Source organism: Protopterus annectens, chromosome 11.part0 (genome assembly GCF_019279795.1).
Source record: "Protopterus annectens isolate FY-2018-M chromosome 11.part0, PAN1.0, whole genome shotgun sequence".
NCBI lineage: Eukaryota > Metazoa > Chordata > Ceratodontiformes > Protopteridae > Protopterus > Protopterus annectens.
This window is the reverse complement of record NC_056745.1, coordinates 1,380,252,037-1,380,271,652: the sequence shown is the minus strand read 5'-3', so window position 1 is coordinate 1,380,271,652 and position 19,616 is coordinate 1,380,252,037. Positions and strand designations below refer to the sequence as shown.

The following is a 19,616-nucleotide window of genomic DNA, read 5'->3' as shown; positions in this document are numbered from 1 at the left end:
GTCATTACCAGGATGACAACACATATGATGAGTCCTAACCCCTACACTGGTTGAAAGGATAGTTGACCCATGCATTGGGGGGGGGCCATAATGCCTTGCTCTGTGAGAGTGCATGTTCCTATACACTTGCAGTTAAGGCTATTAAAATGGTTTAGAGACAGAACACCAAACTCTACACCAACCTATGTATCACTGCCCTTCCTCTGAGGACTGTGGCATTAGATGGTCTCAATATACTTCCATCCCCAGGATGTGAACACTCATGCCAACTCTAGCAGACACCTAAGATGTTAATCAAATTCAAGTCATTGGGTCATAGGCAGGGCTTAATCAATCTATGCCAATGGAGATGGCTTATTTTTCAAATACTTTTATTTAGCAAATCTGAAGTAAAAGGCAGACCAAGAGGTAAATATTCAATTGCTAAAGAACAAATTACTGTAAACAAGACAAAACCTTGCAACGGAACGAACGAGGCAAAGTCCAATACAATAAGCACAAGGACTAATAGTCCAATACTATAAGCACAAGGACTAATAGTCCAATACTATAAGCACAAGGACTAATAGTCCAATACAATAAGCACAAGGACTAATAGTCCAATACAATAAGCACAAGGACTAATAGTCCAATACAATAAGCACAAGGACTAATAGTCCAATACAATAAGCACAAGGACTAAGAAGCTCTATTGCGAACGCGCTTACCACCTTTTAATAAATTTCCTGTGGATTATTTGTTATACCTGAGGACTTGTCGTGGTTTCATTACAGGACTATTAGTCCTTGTGCTTATTGTATTGGACTTTGCCTGGTTCGTTCCGTTGCAAGGTTTTGTCTTGTTTACTTTTATTTAGCATTTTCTTTCTAAAACAAAAATGTCAGCATGTATTTCCATTTGCAGGACTTCTTAGAGATGGTTAATATTAATGTGAACTTAACAATGTCCTCTGGAGAAAGGAACTTCTTCCAGAAGGAGATATTTCCTATGTTTTTGGTGTTTGTGTGTGTGTGTGTGTGTGTGTGTGTGTGTGTGTGTGTGTGTGTGTGTGTGTGTGCGCGCGCATGTGTGTGTATGTCTATCCATACACACCTACACTAATCAGCAGACTTACAACATTGAGCGTGAGGTAACAACAGCACTACATGGGTCAGAGAGAACACTCGGTAATTAAGTAACATGCCTTAAAGGCACTGAAGTGGAGGTGAACCCTGCACCTTTGCCACATTAAACCTTTAAACTAATCCCATGCACTAACTGAGAAGTTAATACACCAAGTTTTTTTTAATATATAGTGAGGATCTTGGGCATTATTCCATGCTTGTAACAGTTTGAGACATACCAGGGAAAGGGATGTTAGACATACCTCTCAACCTTATAGTGCAACACAGGACAAAATCAGGAATGGATGTTACACTTGCCTTCTAAAAATATAAAAAGTTGCTAGTTAAACAACTTTTGTATTACCATAGATTAGTGTCCTGAATATACCCATAAAAACTGAAAGAGTAAAAAGTCAGAAGCCATGTAGCTGAAACACTGGTATGTCCTTAATGACTGTTTACATATATCCTGTGGGCCTCCATTACAGGAGGTTTAAGGTTTTACATAGTGAAGAAGCTAGCTTGGCTGTGTCTTTTTTTTCAGTTTTTATTGAATGGTCTGTATGTTTACGCTTTAGTAAGGATATGGAGTATGAGACTCTAATGTCTGGCATTAATGACTGACTGAATTCATTCACGATTTATGAGGACTGGTCATTCACGATTTATGAGGACTGGAAATAGACATCGGCAAAGTCCTGGCAACACAGGGATAGGTATGGTGTGTGTCTACATACATGTGCTTGAATGTGCATATTTTGTGTGGCAAAGTGAATGGGGCTGCCTGTGCTAACACGATGTGGCTGCTAGCACTGTTACCTGTTTCAGGAAGTGCTGATCTGCACTTCTGGCAGATAATGGGAATTCAAAGACATGCAAGTTGTCCAATAATGAGGTCTTTTCTCACTGTTGTTAATGTATCCCTGAATCAGAAATCCCCACATTGCAGACACGGGGTCTTTTACTGCAGACCTTAATGTGAGTGGTCAGGTTCTTTATGAATCCTCAAGACTACATTTAAAATGAACGTGTATATATCAGTTTTTGAGGAGTAAGAAATTAAAGCTTTCAAAATATGCATGTTTAATATTGTTATGACTTCAGGATAAAACTAATATACATTTCTGAATGAAAAATTTTATTTATTTAATTATCTATTTACTTACTTATATTTGTGCCATACAGATGACACTGAAATTGTTTATTTTTATTATAATTCAAAATCTGAAGTAGTTAACTTCATTTGATCAGCAACCTGTGGGTAATGGATCTGGCCCGGATCTTAGCCGGCAGCTTTCCAAGCTAGAGAGCCGAGCTCCAAGCCCCTCCCCCTTACCCATAATACCCTGCTACCTCCCTCCAGTACCCAGATCTCGTTTGCCACGGCTTCTTGAAGCACGAGTGATGAGCTCCTGGTGGTTTTGTGAGTAGTTTCATAGGGTTTTTTACTCTGTTTTGTCTCAAAAAAATTGTGTGTGTGTGTGTGTGTGTGTGTGTGTGTGTGTGTGTGTGTGTGTGTGTGTGTGTGTGTGTGTGTGTGTGTATTAATCGACCCTTAGTTTATTTAGCTTAAATTGTTTTAGTAGTCAGTTAGTCTTAACCTTTCACTTCCCCTTATCTGTGTGTGAGGGTGTGTGTGTGCGTTGTCATGGCTGAAGGCCCTAAGGCCGTATTTTCTAAATGCTCTGAGTGTGGCCATAAGCTGTCCCCAGCCGATGGCCACACTCAGTGAGTTATTTGCCTGGCGGTGGCTCATTTATCATCAAGCTGCTAGATCTGTGCCACCTTCAACCCCCAGGCTTTGCGGGACAGGAGGACCAAGTTAATCCTTGCAGGCCTTTTGCCCTCGGATTCTGCTTTTTCCTCCTCTCCCTCAGTGGCACCAGCCATGGCTGTGGCTGTTCAGCCTACTGTTCCTGCTCCCCTGGCCAGGACTCAAACTCCCACTGTGTTCCAGGGAGAGAGGGATGCCAGTAAGAAAGATAGACATAGAGAGAAGGAAAGAGACAGGGAGAGGCATAGGAGCCATAAGCGGCGGGCCGATTCTGTCCCCTCGGCCCCGCTGGCTAAGCAGCTCCTTTCTCCCTTGAAGGTCTCCGGGTCTTTCCCCTCTTGGCTCCATTCTCCATGTTTCTCTCCGGAGCCGGAGGAGGAAACCTGGTCAACTTCGAGGTCATCGAGGCAGCCTTCCCGGCCAGCCTCGGTGGCTTCTTCTAGATCAACGAGGAGCTTTTCGGATGCCAACATGGACCAGATGATGCGTCGCTTCCTCCAGGCCCAGATGCAGATGAGAGTGCTCTTGCCTCCCCCCCTCCAGGGGGAGACCGGCCCCTTTCTTTGCCCCCATTGCTCCTTCTCCAATCCATTATCAGGATTCGGAGCCATTGGAGCCGGGGAGTCGGTGCCGATAGTAATCGCTACTTTGATGCCAGCTGTACCCTCAAGTTTGTCGGGTCCTTTTTTGGATCTGAGCTCTCAGGGCCATGAGCCGAGCCTTGGATCCAGAGGGGTGAGTGTGTCTTTGGCTCCGATGCAGTCAGAGCACACTTCTCTTTCGGGTCCGATCGTTTCAGCTCCAGCGCCGATCCACACGTTTGATCTGAGGGGGCTGCTCTCGGATCCTAGGGAGAGTGGTTCACCTTCGGCCTTCGACATCATGGAGAGGGTCCTCTCAAGGGATCTGAGGCCCCAGGCTCGTGCTACGGATCCACCCACCATTCCCTCGCAGACAGGCCTGTCTTCCATCATCCGGCCCCAGGGACAGCCCGCGTCTACGTCCCAGATGGTTCCCCTAGAGGAACAGGACCTGGTTGGTGAGCCCTCCTCGGACAGCCACCCCGAAGAGGCTCCTCACAAATGAAAGTGTAAAAGGAGGCACTTGGACTCCCCTGAGTCCCTCACGGAAGACACTGACTTGGAGGAAGGGGAAGGTTCCCCCAGGTCACCCCCCGAAGACGTCTCCTTTGGAGACATCATGGAGATGCTGCGCATAAGAGGGGGGTGGTCAGCCCAAAAACCTTCTTCGGATGAGTCTGTTTTTCTGGAGGCATTTGACGCAGGCCCATCTACCTCTTGGGTGTTCTCTCCGGCCGACCCCCTGGTAGATCTTATAACTACCAGGGCATGGAAGGAGCTGGACACTGTAGAGCCAATCCCCAGGAGATCAGATAAAATCCTTAGTCCCCCAACAGACAGGACGGCATGGAGCAAAGGTTCCCCAGTAGATGCCATGGTGGTGGCAGCTGCCACCAAGAAGGAACTGGCTCAGGATAGTTCCTCGGTACATCCTCCCGACAAGGAGTTTTGGATGATGGACCGCATTGGAAAGTGAATGTTCGCTTCAGCCCCCTTCTCCGTAAGGGCGCTGAACTACTTGGCATACGTGATTCACCTTCAGCGGGATCTAATCAAAGAGTACGCTGGGTCACACCCGGAGTCCATGTCGGCTGAGGACAAAAGAACCTTTTCAGCACGAATGGCCACTCTAAAGTCAGTATCCAACACTTCTATGTGGCTTCTCTCCCATGCCACGGAGGGGGCAGCTAGAGTCAGCGGAGCAGGCATTGCCTTGTGGCGTCATGCCTGGCTCCATCTTTATGATTTTGCGGAACCCTTCAAGGCATCCTTCACGAATGCTCCCTTTGACAGTTCTACCTTGTTTGGCAAGAGCGTCTGCGATACGCTACTCCAGAGTGAGAAACATGGGAAGACATTGTCTTCCATTGGAATACGCTTCTCGGCTCCTCAAAGGTCCTTTTCCAGGAACCAGAGAGGACAAAAGAAGATGTGGTTCCGGAAATCTCAACAATCCTGTTTCGCTCCGGAACCTTCATCCTTCAGAGGCAGGGGAGGACAAGGCGGACGCCGGCCCAGAGGCAGAGGGGTGGTCGAAGAATTTCAGTTGAGGGAACCTTTTTTCCGACTGACCCACACAGCAACCCTGAGGGATTGTCCAACTGCTCCTCTCTGGAGGCAGTCAGAGGGCATTTTTTGGAACACCTAGCACATTGGGAGTCCATCACAACAGATCGCTGGGTGCTCTGAATAATATCCAGAGGCTACTCTATTCCCTTCATGAACCCTTCCCCTTAGTTGGGGCACCTCCCTGATGTCCCATCCAATCAGAGGGAGGCAGCAGCTTTAGAGATAAAAGAGCTGTTAAGAAAAAAAGCCATCCAGCGCATCTCCCCAGGCCAGTCTGGATCAGGCAATTACTGCAGTTTCTTTTTGGTGCCAAAAAAGATGGGGGACTTAAGACCAATTCTCCACCTGTCTACATTGAACCTGTCCATTGCCAAGGAGAAATTCCGGATGGTCACCATTCAATCTATTCTCCCCCTTCTGCAGGAGAATGACTGGATGCACTCCATAGACCTCAAGGATGCATACTATCACATTGTAATGAACAGGCGATCCAGAAGGTTTCTCCGCTTTCGGTTGGGGGCCAGTCATTATCAGTTCCGGGTCCTCCCTTTCAGCCTCACCACAGCCCCCAAGGTGTTCACCAAGGTCATGACAGTTTTCGCAGCCCACCTGAGGCTTCAGGGAATACAGGTCTTTCCTTACCTGGATGACTGGCTCCTCGCCACCCCCACCAGGCATCTACTATGCTCGGCCAGGGATTATTTCATGCGTTTGGCCCACCAGTTGGGGATCACTATAAATTACAAAAAATCATCCCTTCAGCCTGCTCCGGTCCTGGACTTCATAGGGGCCAGAATAGACACGCTTCAGTCCAAGGCCTTCTTGACGTCGGACAGACTCCACAACCTAACTCTTCATGTCTTAGCCCTTCTACAGTCTCTGGCCCCACCAGCAGAATTAGTTCTGAGGGCTCTAGGGTCTAAGGTGGTGGCTATCAACCTTTCACCCCTAGCCCACTTGAATATGAGGGTTCTTCAATGGACCTTGCAGGTCCAGTGGTCCATCCTTCGACATCCGTTGTACTCCCCGATTCCCCTCAGCAGAGTTTCCAGGGAATCTCTGCTTTGGTGGCTCCATTCCCGAGAGCTTTGGAAAGGGCGGCTCTTTTTGATGCCTCTACCCCAAGCCACGGTGACCACGGATGCTTCTTGCCTAGGGTGGGGGGGGGGGGCATTGCATGGGCAGAACCGTCCAAGGCACGTGGACTCCAACAGAGACCATTCTGCATATCAATGTTCTGGAGATGAGGGCAGTGCTTCTAGCATTGCAAGCTCTCCATGCCCTTCTTCATCTAGGGACTATTGCAGTTCAGACAGACAACATGTCAGTGGTCTGGTACATCAACAAACGGGGGGAACCAGGTCTTACCCCCTTTGCCGAGAGGCCATGAGAGTTTGGGAGTGGGCGATATCCACCAACCATTTTCTGCTAGCAATGCACATTCTGGGTCAGTCCAACATTTTAGCAGACAAGCTGAGTCGAACTATCCTCTCAACTTATGAGTGGTCTCTGAACCCCTTAGTAGCAAAACAGATCTTCCTCAAATGGGGTCAACCTTGCTGTGATCTGTTCGCATCGCCTTTGAACGCAAAGTGCAGTGAGTTTTTTGCTCTAATCCCGCCACCGGGGGAGACCCCCAGAGACGCTCTAGTTCATGCTTGGCCATCCAGTCTTCTTTATGCTTATCCTCCTCTCCCATTAATGACAAAATTCTTGCAGAAAGCTCGTCGGTTGGGGAGCAAGGTTATCCTCATAGCCCCATTCTGGCCTCATCAAACCTGGCTCCCATACCTGCCGTCTCATCTCATAGCTCCTCCTTGGATCGTAGATCCCATTCCGGATCTGATTTCTCATCCTTTGGGATTGAAAACTCCAAACCTGGACGACCTCAAGCTTTCCACTTGGTTGATCCAGTTCCGTTAGTGGCTAGGACTCCCAGCATCTCATCCGCAGTTAAATCCATCCTGGTGGCAGCTCATAAGCCTTCTACCAGGAAAGTCTACAACAGTAAATGGAAACGTTTTTCTATCTGGGCCAGGCAAAGGAATTTGGACCCCTTTACAGCTCCCATTCCAGCAGTACTTGAGTTCTTATCCCACATTTTTCATCAGGGGGCCAGTTCTTCAACTGTGAAGGTTCAAATGGTGGCCATTTCCCACTTCCACATCGGAGACAATCTTGGCCCCTTAGCTTCCTCTAAGATCTATAAGACCTTCTTGAAGGGTATCTTTCTTTTAAGACCTCCTGTCAAGAATGCGGTTCCTCCGTGGGATCTAACCTTAGTCCTCCAGGCTCTTACTGGCCCCCCCTTTGAGCCTGCAGTTTCGGTTGACTTCAAGTATTTGTCTTGGAAAACTGCCTTCTTGATTGCTATTACCTCAGCTAGAAGGGTATCGGAGCTTCAGGCCCTTTGTACTAAACCTCCGTATCTTGTCTTCCATAAGGACAGAGTATCCCTCAGGACTAATCCCTCCTTTTCACTTAAAGTGGCTTCCGAGGCTAACATCAACCAATCCATTAATCTGCCTGTTTTCTTTCCTAACTGCCAGAACAAAGGAGAGTACAGACTACATTCATTAAATGTGCATAGACAATTGCGCTTTTATTTGCACAGAACAGCTGCCTCTCATAAGTCGGAGCAGCTCTTTGTTTCCTTTGCTAAGCTATCTTTGGGTAAACCAGTAATGAAGGTGACTCTAGCTAGGTGGATATCTCACTGCATTTTACTCACGTACAAAATTTCTGGTCAGCCTGAGCCCGTGAAGGTTCGTGCTCATTCTACCCATTCTATGGCTACCTCTTCTGCCTTTTGGTCAAGGGTACCCTTGGATGACATTTGTTCAGCGGCTACTTGGGCTTCCTCTCATACCTTTATTTCTCATTATAAATTAGATCCAGAGGGAGGGCAGTCTTTGGCTCTGCAGTGCTCCGGAATATTCTTCCTTGAGGACCTCCCAAGTTTTTTTTGGTAGCTGGGGACTCTGTCCCACAGGTTGCTGATCAAATGAAGTTAACTACTTCAGATAAAGAAGTTATGTACTCACCATAACATTCCATCTGAGTAGGTAACTTTATTTGTCAGCAACCGACCCCCCCCCCATCCCCCTAACCTCTAGTTCGTTACCTGAATAATTAAGTGATTCACTCCTGGTAGGTATCAGGTTAGGATGTTCAGGTTTTGCTTGTTTTAGTGCTGTCTGATAATTGGGCAAACTCGATCTGAGGACTGGAGGGAGGTAGCAGGGCATTATGGGTAAGGGGAGGAGCTTGGAGAGTGGATCTCTAGCGTGGAAAGCTGCCAGCTCGGATCCGGGTTGGATCCGATACCCACAGGTTGCTGACAAATGAAGTTACCTACTCAGATGGAACGTTATGGTGAGTACATAACTTCTTTTTGCAGTCAATCATTTCTGTTTGAGGCTAGGTACAAACATAAGAATGTTTATTAGGCAATTATTCCCAGGAAGTTTCTGGAGAGTATTTAAAACTAATCTGAACATACAAACATTTATATACAGGGAGACACGATAGTTTCCATACTTCCTTGTGCATAGAAGCAACCCGAATTCCTCAGACAACATCATGTCCAGAGTGAGCATGCATATGAGCCCTGCGTCACTTGAATGAGTGCGTCCATGCTTTTCATTAAAATATAAAAAGGTTAAATACTGTTGTTCAACTAAGTTTGAGTTGTATGATGAAAATAAGTATCCATGTTTCAAAATCTGAAAATGATCCTCATGTTGTCAGTGTATGCTGAGCCCAGAGTCTAACAAAGTAGATTACTAATCCAGCTGATCAAAAACAGAGACCTGTTAATACATAAGACAAATGAATCATTGTGCATGTGATCATGCTTTGAAACTGTTAAAATGATAAGCTTGTTATGTGCCTTATTGACATAATAAAAGTGCATAACTGAGAGTATTACATTAGGGCTCTTACCACAACTGACTTGTTATATTTTGGAGATATGGATATCAAGAAATCAACCTCAAGAATGAAGTCTGAGGAGTAACTATTGGCATACAAATGGGAAATATGTGGCAACTGTTCTATGAGTGAAGAAAACCAATGACAATTTTGTAGTGCATTGAGCTTTACTTGTTTCTATGTACTACAAATTTTACAGAAAAATGTGTAGAATTGTTAAGCGTTTTACATCTCTGAAAGCTGAACACTGAGAATGTCCTCCACAAAAGCAGCCAAACACTTCATTTAGTCCTTTGTTAAGGCTGGATGGAGTGATTAGAAGCTTTTAAAGCTGTTTACACTTCTTGTCACTCTTATATGGTTCCCACTGACTGATGTTAATGCTCTGGTGTGAGAATATAACTAAACAGAGGTGAGAGAGGGCTTAGCAAGCTTGTCTTTTCCCTAGTTCTGTAGCATAATCACTGCAGTTTATGTCCTACAAACTTATTATGCATTCTTCTGATGTCTTCAGTGTCCTTAACAATGTTATTATCTAGTATTATATAGTAACACACACACACACACACACACACACACACACACACACACACACACACACACACACACACACACACACACACACACACACACACACACACACTGTATTAGAGAGTGAAGTGTGAGACAGATTTTAAAATGTCAGACAGTTTGCATGCCTACACATTGTCTTTTTACTTGTAATACATTGGGGCACCTAAAACTCCACATGCATTAAAAAAAAATGAATAAATAAAATACATAAAATAAAATCAGTGACCCATTTGTGATTTTCAATATTACGGACTACAGAAAAGACATGAAATTCACTTGCAAAGTGAGAGTTTTTCTTATATACAGTAAAACTGCTAAGGCTTACATTAAGAATTACCTGGGTAAATACCTTTAAACATATTCTATATAATCACCATAAAACATAAGGTTTAAGTATTCTAAATCCTATTATATTTTAATAAACCATTGACACTAGATGACCATTTTTTTAGTTTGTGTTCATGTATATAATTATACAGACACACACACACACACACACACACACACACACACACACACACACACACACACACACACACACATATGTATAGGGTTCACTATCAAAAGTGCAGGACCTACTTGTGCAGTTAAGAAGACTTTAAAAATGTACTGCAATTCAAACAGAAGGCAAAATATTAATTTAGCTACTATACCATTGAATCATTTTTGGGTGCTCTTTGCTCCCCTGCATTTCCTGCTGTGAGGATTGTGCTCCCATACCTCTGCTAGTCATATATACTAACTGAGATCAGTGTACCTTAGGGGAATTATTTATAAAAAAATACTAAATTAGTAAATACGAAAATACTATAACCTCAGATATTGTGTATACAGCCTTCATTTGTGTTTGTAGTTTAGCAATTCTAAAGACTGCAGCTATGACCCTTACACTTTCAACAAACACCCTACCAATATATGCAGGTATGCACATGCACACACACACACACACACACACACACACACACACACACACACACACACACACACACACACACACACACACACACACACGCACAAACACCCAAAAACATATATGTGCGTACATGCTCACGCATGCATATCAATCTCCTGTTCACTCATAAACTGAATAATACACTTTGTAAAGAAGTTAATAAATAGCTTTCATGAAGGCAAGGTTATTCTAAACAAAATTTGTCACATCCCACTTGCATCATATAATTTTATTAATATTTGACCTACATTTCTAACATGATCTGTTACGTAGCTTTTCACAAAACAAACACTTACCACCTTCTTTATCTCATGAAGGAAGAACATGCATCTTTTCATGCAGAAACCAAATAGCAACCAGTAACCTCCTCATAGCATTGCTGAACCTTAAAAAATACAACGCTCCCTTGAAGTTAACTGATAGTAATTTAGAATAATAGAAATGATAAAATATTCCTAGTCATTACAACGATGTCCTAGCACAAGCTCCTCAGATGCCGGAACTGCAAGCCTCTTGGACCTTACATTCACTCACATGACCCCTACTCCCTCACTAACGTCAAACCCCTCCCCCCTAAAAAGCCACTATTTCGAAAAGTCATTTAGCAGTGAGAAATTGTCAAACACAGAAAAGCTTCAAAAACGAAAACAAACCAGGAAATCAATTAAAAAAAGCTTGAAACACCAAACATATATGTAACCAACTTATATACATTACAATGTCTGCATAAAAACAATAAGAAAATATAGGACAAAACAAGAATCAGAACTGTGCTACAAATAAACAGCATTTACAGTAATAAAAGCATTAAAAACACAAATTTAAGGATATTACATGACAACAAACAGTAAACGACATACATGAAGGTAAAACAAACAGTCTCCTAAAGAAAAGGAAAACATAAGCTTCATAAACAGAAAATGAAACTATGCAGGAAGAGACAACAAAAACTATCACCACAGCAGATAGCAGTCACTCCAGCCTAAGAGTCAAATTACATACACACACACACACACACACACACACACACACACACACACACACACACACACACACACACAGCAGAAAGAGTTTGCCAGGCATTGTTTGACGTAAGTGGTATTTCTAAAGATAACAGTACACAAAAATAAAACACTGCATGAGTATAAATACATATTCAAATATAAATAAAGCACACATGCTTAGTACCACAGAAATACAATTACACAAAGACTACAAGTAAACTATCAGCTAAAACAACTTGGGGGGACATTACTGCTTACCTATGTCTTTTGATTATTTGGGAATTGCTACCAAATGATTAACCATTTGAATATTTTTAGGATGCAACAAGCATATCATCAGTTAAATCAACTTAAAAATGATGGAGGAGAAAATGACTGTTTGCATATATGTGTGTTCTTGGAGTTGCCATCAGAATGACTACTTTTGCGAAGAGTTTTTAAGTTATGTTATTTGGAAAGCAGTATACATGCTTATGAAGCATTGTGTTACTGATGTATTAGTCTCCTATCTGTGCTTGTTCACCTGCCAGAATTCAGTTGAGATATTCACAGTGTTAACACCCATTTAGAACCTTTGTTTAAATGAGTACCCCAAAATTTTAAACCAAAATTCCACAAAGTGAACAAGTTATGACCCTGCACAGCTATCACTTAGTTAAAATGGATAGATGAGCTATTGTACATTAAAATACAATAGAAAACAAAAAAACTGTCATATATAAACTATTAAATGTAAAACTCAAACTGTGAAAATTATGAAGATTTACATTTCAAAAGTACACTAAGGCACTTGAGAGAGTGTGTAGTACACTTGACTCACAACCGCCCTGGTATGTGGTAATATACCCAAATGTTTTGAACAGTTCATCTGTCATTTCAAACATTCACCTAAAAATAATTTCACAAATATTAACTAAATTACATGTTCAGCAAAAATAAGAAATAACTGTTACATTGTCCACGTGCTTATGGCTTTAATTCTGAAAATTTGAGTTTTCACAGATTTCTGTAGGTTGTAGATATGCTATTATAGAAAAGTAAAACTTCTTCCACCAACAGAAAAGAACATACTGAGTCACATTCAGAGCATTTAAGGCCACCCCTGTACAGGGGGATTACCCTGTTATGTTGTCTGAGTCCATTTCTTGCATACAGAAATGTATTTTATTTTATTTTTAACTGGGTAAGTGGGATGGTTTATTGACCCTTTTTAGCCAAGACTTAGGCTCATAAAACTGGCAAAATAGGACAAATATGCAAAACCAACGTAATTCTCACTCTACAAAAACAATATCTATAGAAAGAGGCAGAAGCTGAAACAGTCAATAGACACGTATACAGTTGGATAGTCAAACTTAGATGTAGATAATTGTATACAAAACATACAAAATGTAGGTTAACACTTTCCATTAAATGAGTTGAAGACATCACAGTGAGATCTGAATTTCACTAACAGATTAATTAAGTTGGAAATGGATAGCTTTGGACACTTAACCATTGTCCCAAAATCATTTGCACATAGCTTCTTTCTGGGGATGCTCTCTTAGGGCATTTTTAAAAACTTCCAGTGTCTGCTACATTTTAACTTCATTTGGGAGTTTGTTCCACATGTTAGGCCCCAGACTGCAGAAAGCTCTGTCACCTGTAGCTGGTTTGAATTAAGGATCGGCAAGGCCAATATTGTCCTCCTGACTGTTTCTCAGAGAGTCGGCTTCTGCTGTAAAAGGAAGCATTACTTTCAGAGACAGACAGTATCCGAACTTTATAATACTGAACAACAGTGTGCTTATAAGGAAGGTAGGCCTGCTAGGAGCTGGGCACCATTGTAATCTGTTTAGGGTCACAGTGATGTGTACATGTGCCTGCCAATAGCATGAATCTGCATATTTTATTTTCAGCAGTCTGCAGCCTCTGAGTAATGTAGAATGAGTGTAGAGCTAATAATTGGATGGCATAGTCTGAGTATTGTAGGATGAGTGTACAGCTAATAATGGTAGGCCATATTCTGAGTATTATAGGATGAGTGTAGCCCTAATAATGGTAGGCCATAGTCTGAGTATTGCATCAAGAGTGTAGAATTAATAATAGCATGCCATATTCTAAACTGGGGAGAAGCACATTTTCAGCTAATAGCTGCCAGGGTAACAAGTGAAGGAATATGTGAAATCCTGTAACATTACTTTGGTTATACTCAGGACTTTGCTATTGTTAATATCAGTTTGATTTGTGAATATAAAGGAAGGATAAAGAGTGAGATCAAAGTATTTGTATTCTGAGATATTAGAGATAATATTTTCCTGGCTGCTATTGATTAAAATAATTTCTAAAACTAATGAAACTAAAAGGCTTTGTTGATATTTAAGAGATGAAAAATATGTTCAAATATGATAACTGTAGAATACTTCGTTAACAAAAATAAATAGAAATAACATCAAGCGCTTTCATCTCCTTAATAGGAGACTTTATCAAAATAAAGCATGCCCCAAAATCCATTCCCTTTATATACATAAAGGTTAACAAGTGCGGTATCCATGCACCAATCACATTAATTGCCCCTCATAATTAATAAAACATGAGGTGCAGTAATTTAAAGATATATATATATATATATATATATATATATATATATATATATATGTATATATAAAAAACGTTTTAACCATAACAAAAAAGTCCTTTTGGCTTACAATATATAAGATGTAAGACATTTATATTGTAGTATCATACATTCACAAAACGTGCGTGCTCCTCCAAGCTGCAACCTAATTTAAATTGTCAAAGCATTAAAAATAATGAAAAAATAGAAAAAAACTATTTTTCATTTCTACAGAACCAGATTAAAACCATTATGTCTGTATACATATACATATATATATATATATATATATATATATATATATATATATATATATATATATATGTATGTATATATATATATATATATATATATATATATATATATATATATATATATATATATATATATATAAAATAAATGCAAGGTATTAATATAAAATGTGTAAACATAAATATATATATTAATGTTAATATATAATTATAACTATAAATATAAATAGATAAATATGTATGTAAAATATATAAAATATAAAATATGTAGAGGAGGGTCATAAGATATAAAAAAGTATATGTACATGTTAAAATATAGCATAGTATGTTTCAGCTAAAAACTTGTGGATAAGTAATATGCTGTGAAATAAAAGTGTAAGTAAAAATACAACTATAATAGATGTTCCTATGAGAGGCTTCACACACCATTTAGGCACTGTTTACACATGATATATAATATACATATTATATGTTACATATTCAACTATTATAAACATAAATTTCACCTTTCCAAGGCTTTCAATTTTAGAAAACAAGTAATTGAAATAGACTCATTCAGACCCGGTCATTGAGTGGCATTCATTCTCAATTGCCATAATGCCTCATTCCTTTCTAAATACAATGGCCATGGTCCACCTCTTGGATTGTACCCAATTGGTTCTATCACAGTAAATTTAAAATTGTGACCAGACCGTTCTTTACAATGTTTTGCCAGAGCATTAGTATCTTTTTTTAATTTAAATTTTATATCCCTCAAGTGCTCATAAATGCGATTTTTCAACTTTCTTTCCGTCTTCCCAATATAAAAGCAGAGACATTCACAACAGAAAGCACAACAAACAACCTTTTCAGTATGGCAAAAACACTTTTTCTTTAACAGTACTCTAATACCATTAACATTAAATTTTCCTTAATAATTTGTAGGTTTGCTAAGATATGGTCTGAGGAGAATGATTTTGCATTTTACAGGATTTATTAGTAGTTTGTCAGTAGCAGATCACTGGCAGAGGTCAGAGAAGCTTATATGTAATTTTAACTACAAATTTGCATGCGCTTTTCTTGCATCCATGACTAATACATTGTCTCCATAGGAAATAACAGCAAATAATGGAAAATCACCAGTAAAATCATTAATATGAAGTGAACATTGCTGAGGACTTAAGACTTAGCCCTGAGGGACGCCAGTATTGAGGTTCCATTATCTGAAAATACATTTTTAGGCACAGACTTGAAATTTTCTGTCTTTCATGCAACTTTGAAACCTTTGAACTATGTTGTCTCCAAAATTATTTTTTTTTTTAGTTTGTTCAGTAGTAAATTGTGATTTACAGTCTCAAGTCATGGCTACAAATAAATCAATGGTAATTAAGACTTTTGTTGATATTACTACAATTAGATCCATTGAAGTAAAGCTGTCGTGGTACTGAAGGCACTGTGAAAAGCATGCTGTCAGTAAGAAAATAGGCCGCAGTTATTGTGTTCAAACAGTTGTTCAGGCAAAAAGTTTCTTGGAAGTGTTTGCAATAAGGCATAGACACTGGCAATGGGTGTGTAGTCTTTGAGGTTACTGGGTGAAAGGACTTTAGGGAGAGGTATAATGGTAGAATGTTTGAAGGTTGGTGCTACTACTCTGAGATATGTAATAGGAGGAGGAAGATATCTGCTATGTAAGCAGGATGCAACAATCACACAATGCAATGTAATAGGCATGGGGTTGATCACATTCTGAACATTGCTCACTATCATGCTCTTTTCAACTCTGTGCATTCTGTGTAATATGATTCCAAAACATCCTATGCAAATGAAACATAGGCTGCATACATAGTACAGCCATGTCAACAATGAGGGGCACATGGCTTTATCCAAAACACCCTGCTTTAGTGGGAGCCATGATGATAATGGATTATAATGCTTTACAAAATGGAGGACTGAATGGTGCATTGGAGGGGAGAATACTACTGCAAACAATGCATTTATGCAAATTGGGCTAAAGATATTTGCATAGGATATATTAGACTTTTACAGATATGTGACCTTATAGCACAGATGTAACTTCCCACTGGTATGGAAGCAACAGGTTGCAGACAGACAAAGTACCAAAATTGGATGATTTGGGACTGCTGCCCAGAATATTACCTGGTCCTTAACAACTTCATTCAACACTACACTCTCAAAAGAATTTTACACTCTACAGAAAAATCACTAACTATAACAAATCATCTAGTACTGTAGGTGATTCTCTATATTTAATTAGTGTAGCAAAACTATGGAACTACATTCCTCTGGCACTGAAATCCATTCAGAAGGCAAACTCATATAAAATAAGACAAAAACTTCACTTAGCAAATCAATGGATCTACTCCTGTCTATCTCCAGAATAAATGCCATTGTTAGCTCCAGATTACCATATCGTCAAACAATTTTACTTCGTTTAGATTCCCATGCTTTACAACCAGTCTTCACTAATACCCGAATTGTTTTACTAGCATCTTTCTGCCATATACATAGTTTTGTGGCACTGTCCACCCCCATATCTAAACTTTTAAACTTATTTTATACCCATCCTTTTAACTGCAATATTAACATTTCTTCCTTTCCCGCCCCTCTGTTCTTTGAATTTCTAAGCACTAATCACATGATCCATTATCTATTTGATAAACACTTTAATACACATCTCTTCAAGTACTCAGTGCTCAGCATCTACTAATGAATAAATATATTTTATAATGTAATAGTTGCTTTTATTTCTTATTTTCTACCAGTTCATTCCCTCTCCAGCCGTCTATAATTCATCCTAAAATGTTCCATAACCAACTATTGTTACAGTGTCATGTCACACATTAAAATATGAGTCCTGTTGTTTATAGATCACATAGTGGCGATCTAGTTTGCACTTCAGGGTAATAATACTGTTACTTGGCTAGAAGATGGCAGGAAGAAAGTCAAAGATTTTGGTAAAACTGAGGAGAAAGTATCTATCAAGAGAAAGAATATAAATGTAAAAACAAAACATTGGCTAATGCAAAATGAATATTTTATTTTATTTATTTATTTGCAGTTTGTTTGCTAGGATAGTCCATTGGGCCACAAGGAGCCCTTTTTTTCAGTGGAGTCCTGGGGAGAAAAGATACAAAAAATACAAATACATAGTAGACATTGCACATATACATTTCAGATTATCTCATAGGAATAAAAAGTAAATATGATAAGAAAAGGTTAATAATGATAGAATACATCAGTACAGTTCATTAAACAGCAATAAAAAACATTTTTTTTTTACATAAAAGTAGCAGCATAGAGTAACTGTTAAGTAGTTGGTCAAATAGTTCAATAGAGCTGTGGAACTGTAGGAGACAGTGATGGCGTATTTAGTTCTAGGAGAGTAGGAAGTGGTATTAGAAGGATTAGGTAGGATGAGAACAGGAGCAGAATATCTCTGTGTTATGTCAGAAGATTGTACTTTAATTGAACTCATACCCTCCTCATTTAATGTGTTGTACACAGAGTGACTGTTGTGGCAAAAGTTTCACATGGGACCTTCCCTCTACCATCACTACCCTTGAAGAGATTCATGATGTTAATTGAGGGTAGATAAAATCAAATAGGAAAGAGGTCTACACCTGTGTTTTATGTCTTTTTTGTTTTCAATCTGTTTGTTAAGTGGGTAAGCCCTGGATAAAGTATTCCTTTGCAGGGGTGACCAGAGAATACTATCTGGGTAAGTGACTTGCTCAGGGTGACACAGTAGGCAAATGGGTTTAGAAAGACTTGTACCTTTGACTACAGGAAGCAGCTCATTAACAGATCAGAGCATTAATCCTCTGTACTAACTGCTAGACTTGTGTTTGGAAAATAGTAAATCATACAACATTGCAATATCCAGACAGGCCTACACTTTTAGTATGAATATGTTTAACCTTGTCAGTTTTCTATATCCTGATGTTGCATTGCTCAGTAACTTTTTATATAAGAAATTAGTTCAGTGTTGATTCATATTTGCACTTCAGTGATTCCACTTGTTTAAGTTTTGTTTTTGCAGTTGTGTGACTTTGATTTTGCTATATAAGAGTAAGGGGGTGGGAGTACAAGAGGTTTGCCATTGCAAAAAATGCTATTTTTGTTTGTTTCATTGAGCTGAAGCTTTAACTCATTTGTTTAATCCAGTTAAAGCTTTAGTAAACTGAGGCTTGATGAAACTTAGGGAAATCTTACATTACTCAGCATTTTTGTTTGCTGTATACTTGCAAATAACGTATTTGTTTTAAACCCATTAAGCCCAACTTGTCTTGGCTTTATCTATGTATTCCATCAATCTCATAATGCTTTCCTCTTGCAGACCAGGCAAGCGGTATCACCATTGACTGGACCTACCTCAATGGTGCCAAATACTCCTTCACATTTGAGCTACGTGACACTGGTTACTATGGTTTCCTGTTGCCAGCAAATCAGATTCTGCCTACTTCAGAGGAGACGTGGTTGGCTCTGCAAGAAATCATACAGCACGTCAGAGACAACACAAACTAAACAATCAGCAGTTGCGTAAATACCAGGACTGATTATGAGGCTGAAGGAAAATCAGTGACTGCATGACTTTTTTGTGACTTTCCTATTCTCTATATTCTTGATTTGGAATTTATCCTTTTACTCAGAACTATATAGCCATGCTTATCAAAGAACAGCAAATGTATCATTACAAGCAAATGTTAATCATGCATGTATACTGACTAAATATACATGTACTTAATAAAGCACATTACAGTACTTAAATTCAAATAAAATCAAGACTGGTAGTCATACTCTTCTTGCGTTCATTTTTCTAAAGTGGTTATTAGCTGCAAAATGAAAACTGATAATTATAATTAATTTATATATTTTACTTTAAATTGAATGAAGAAATATTCAATACACCACAGTAGCCTAATAATATGGTATGAAACAACTTTTAAGAACTCCATAGTTTTTATCTTAGTAATAAATGATCCTACAACCTATGCTTTTCATATTTAGCCAAAGCATATCTGCTCTCCCTGTGAAGAGACCAAACATAAATATAACAAATAATGATTGGAAACCTGTAATGTTCCATTGGAGATTGACTGTGTTCTGTCAGTACAGTCTCTGGTATATTATTGTTGATACTCAAAATCAGCAATACTTGCAGTTCAGCTTTATGCCTGTGTTGATTTAGCCATTGCTTGACCCAGTATGGAGAATATTATAAACTCTGTAATGCAGCAAAATCCCTTCAGGATGTTACAGAAACACATTTTATGAGGCATT

At 39.7% G+C, this 19,616-nt stretch overlaps 1 protein-coding gene across 1 annotated transcript in view; it reads left to right on the top strand.

The window, feature by feature from the left end:
- Positions 1-19,137, top strand: part of LOC122814878 (carboxypeptidase A1-like) — a 99,469-nt gene extending 80,332 nt beyond the window's left edge. The window contains exon 11 of the mRNA XM_044087152.1: positions 18,673-19,137. Within this exon, the coding sequence (XP_043943087.1) occupies positions 18,673-18,860 (188 nt within the window). The 3' untranslated portion in view covers positions 18,861-19,137. The remainder of the gene's footprint in view (positions 1-18,672) is intronic.
- The last annotated feature ends 479 nt before the right edge of the window (positions 19,138-19,616 follow it).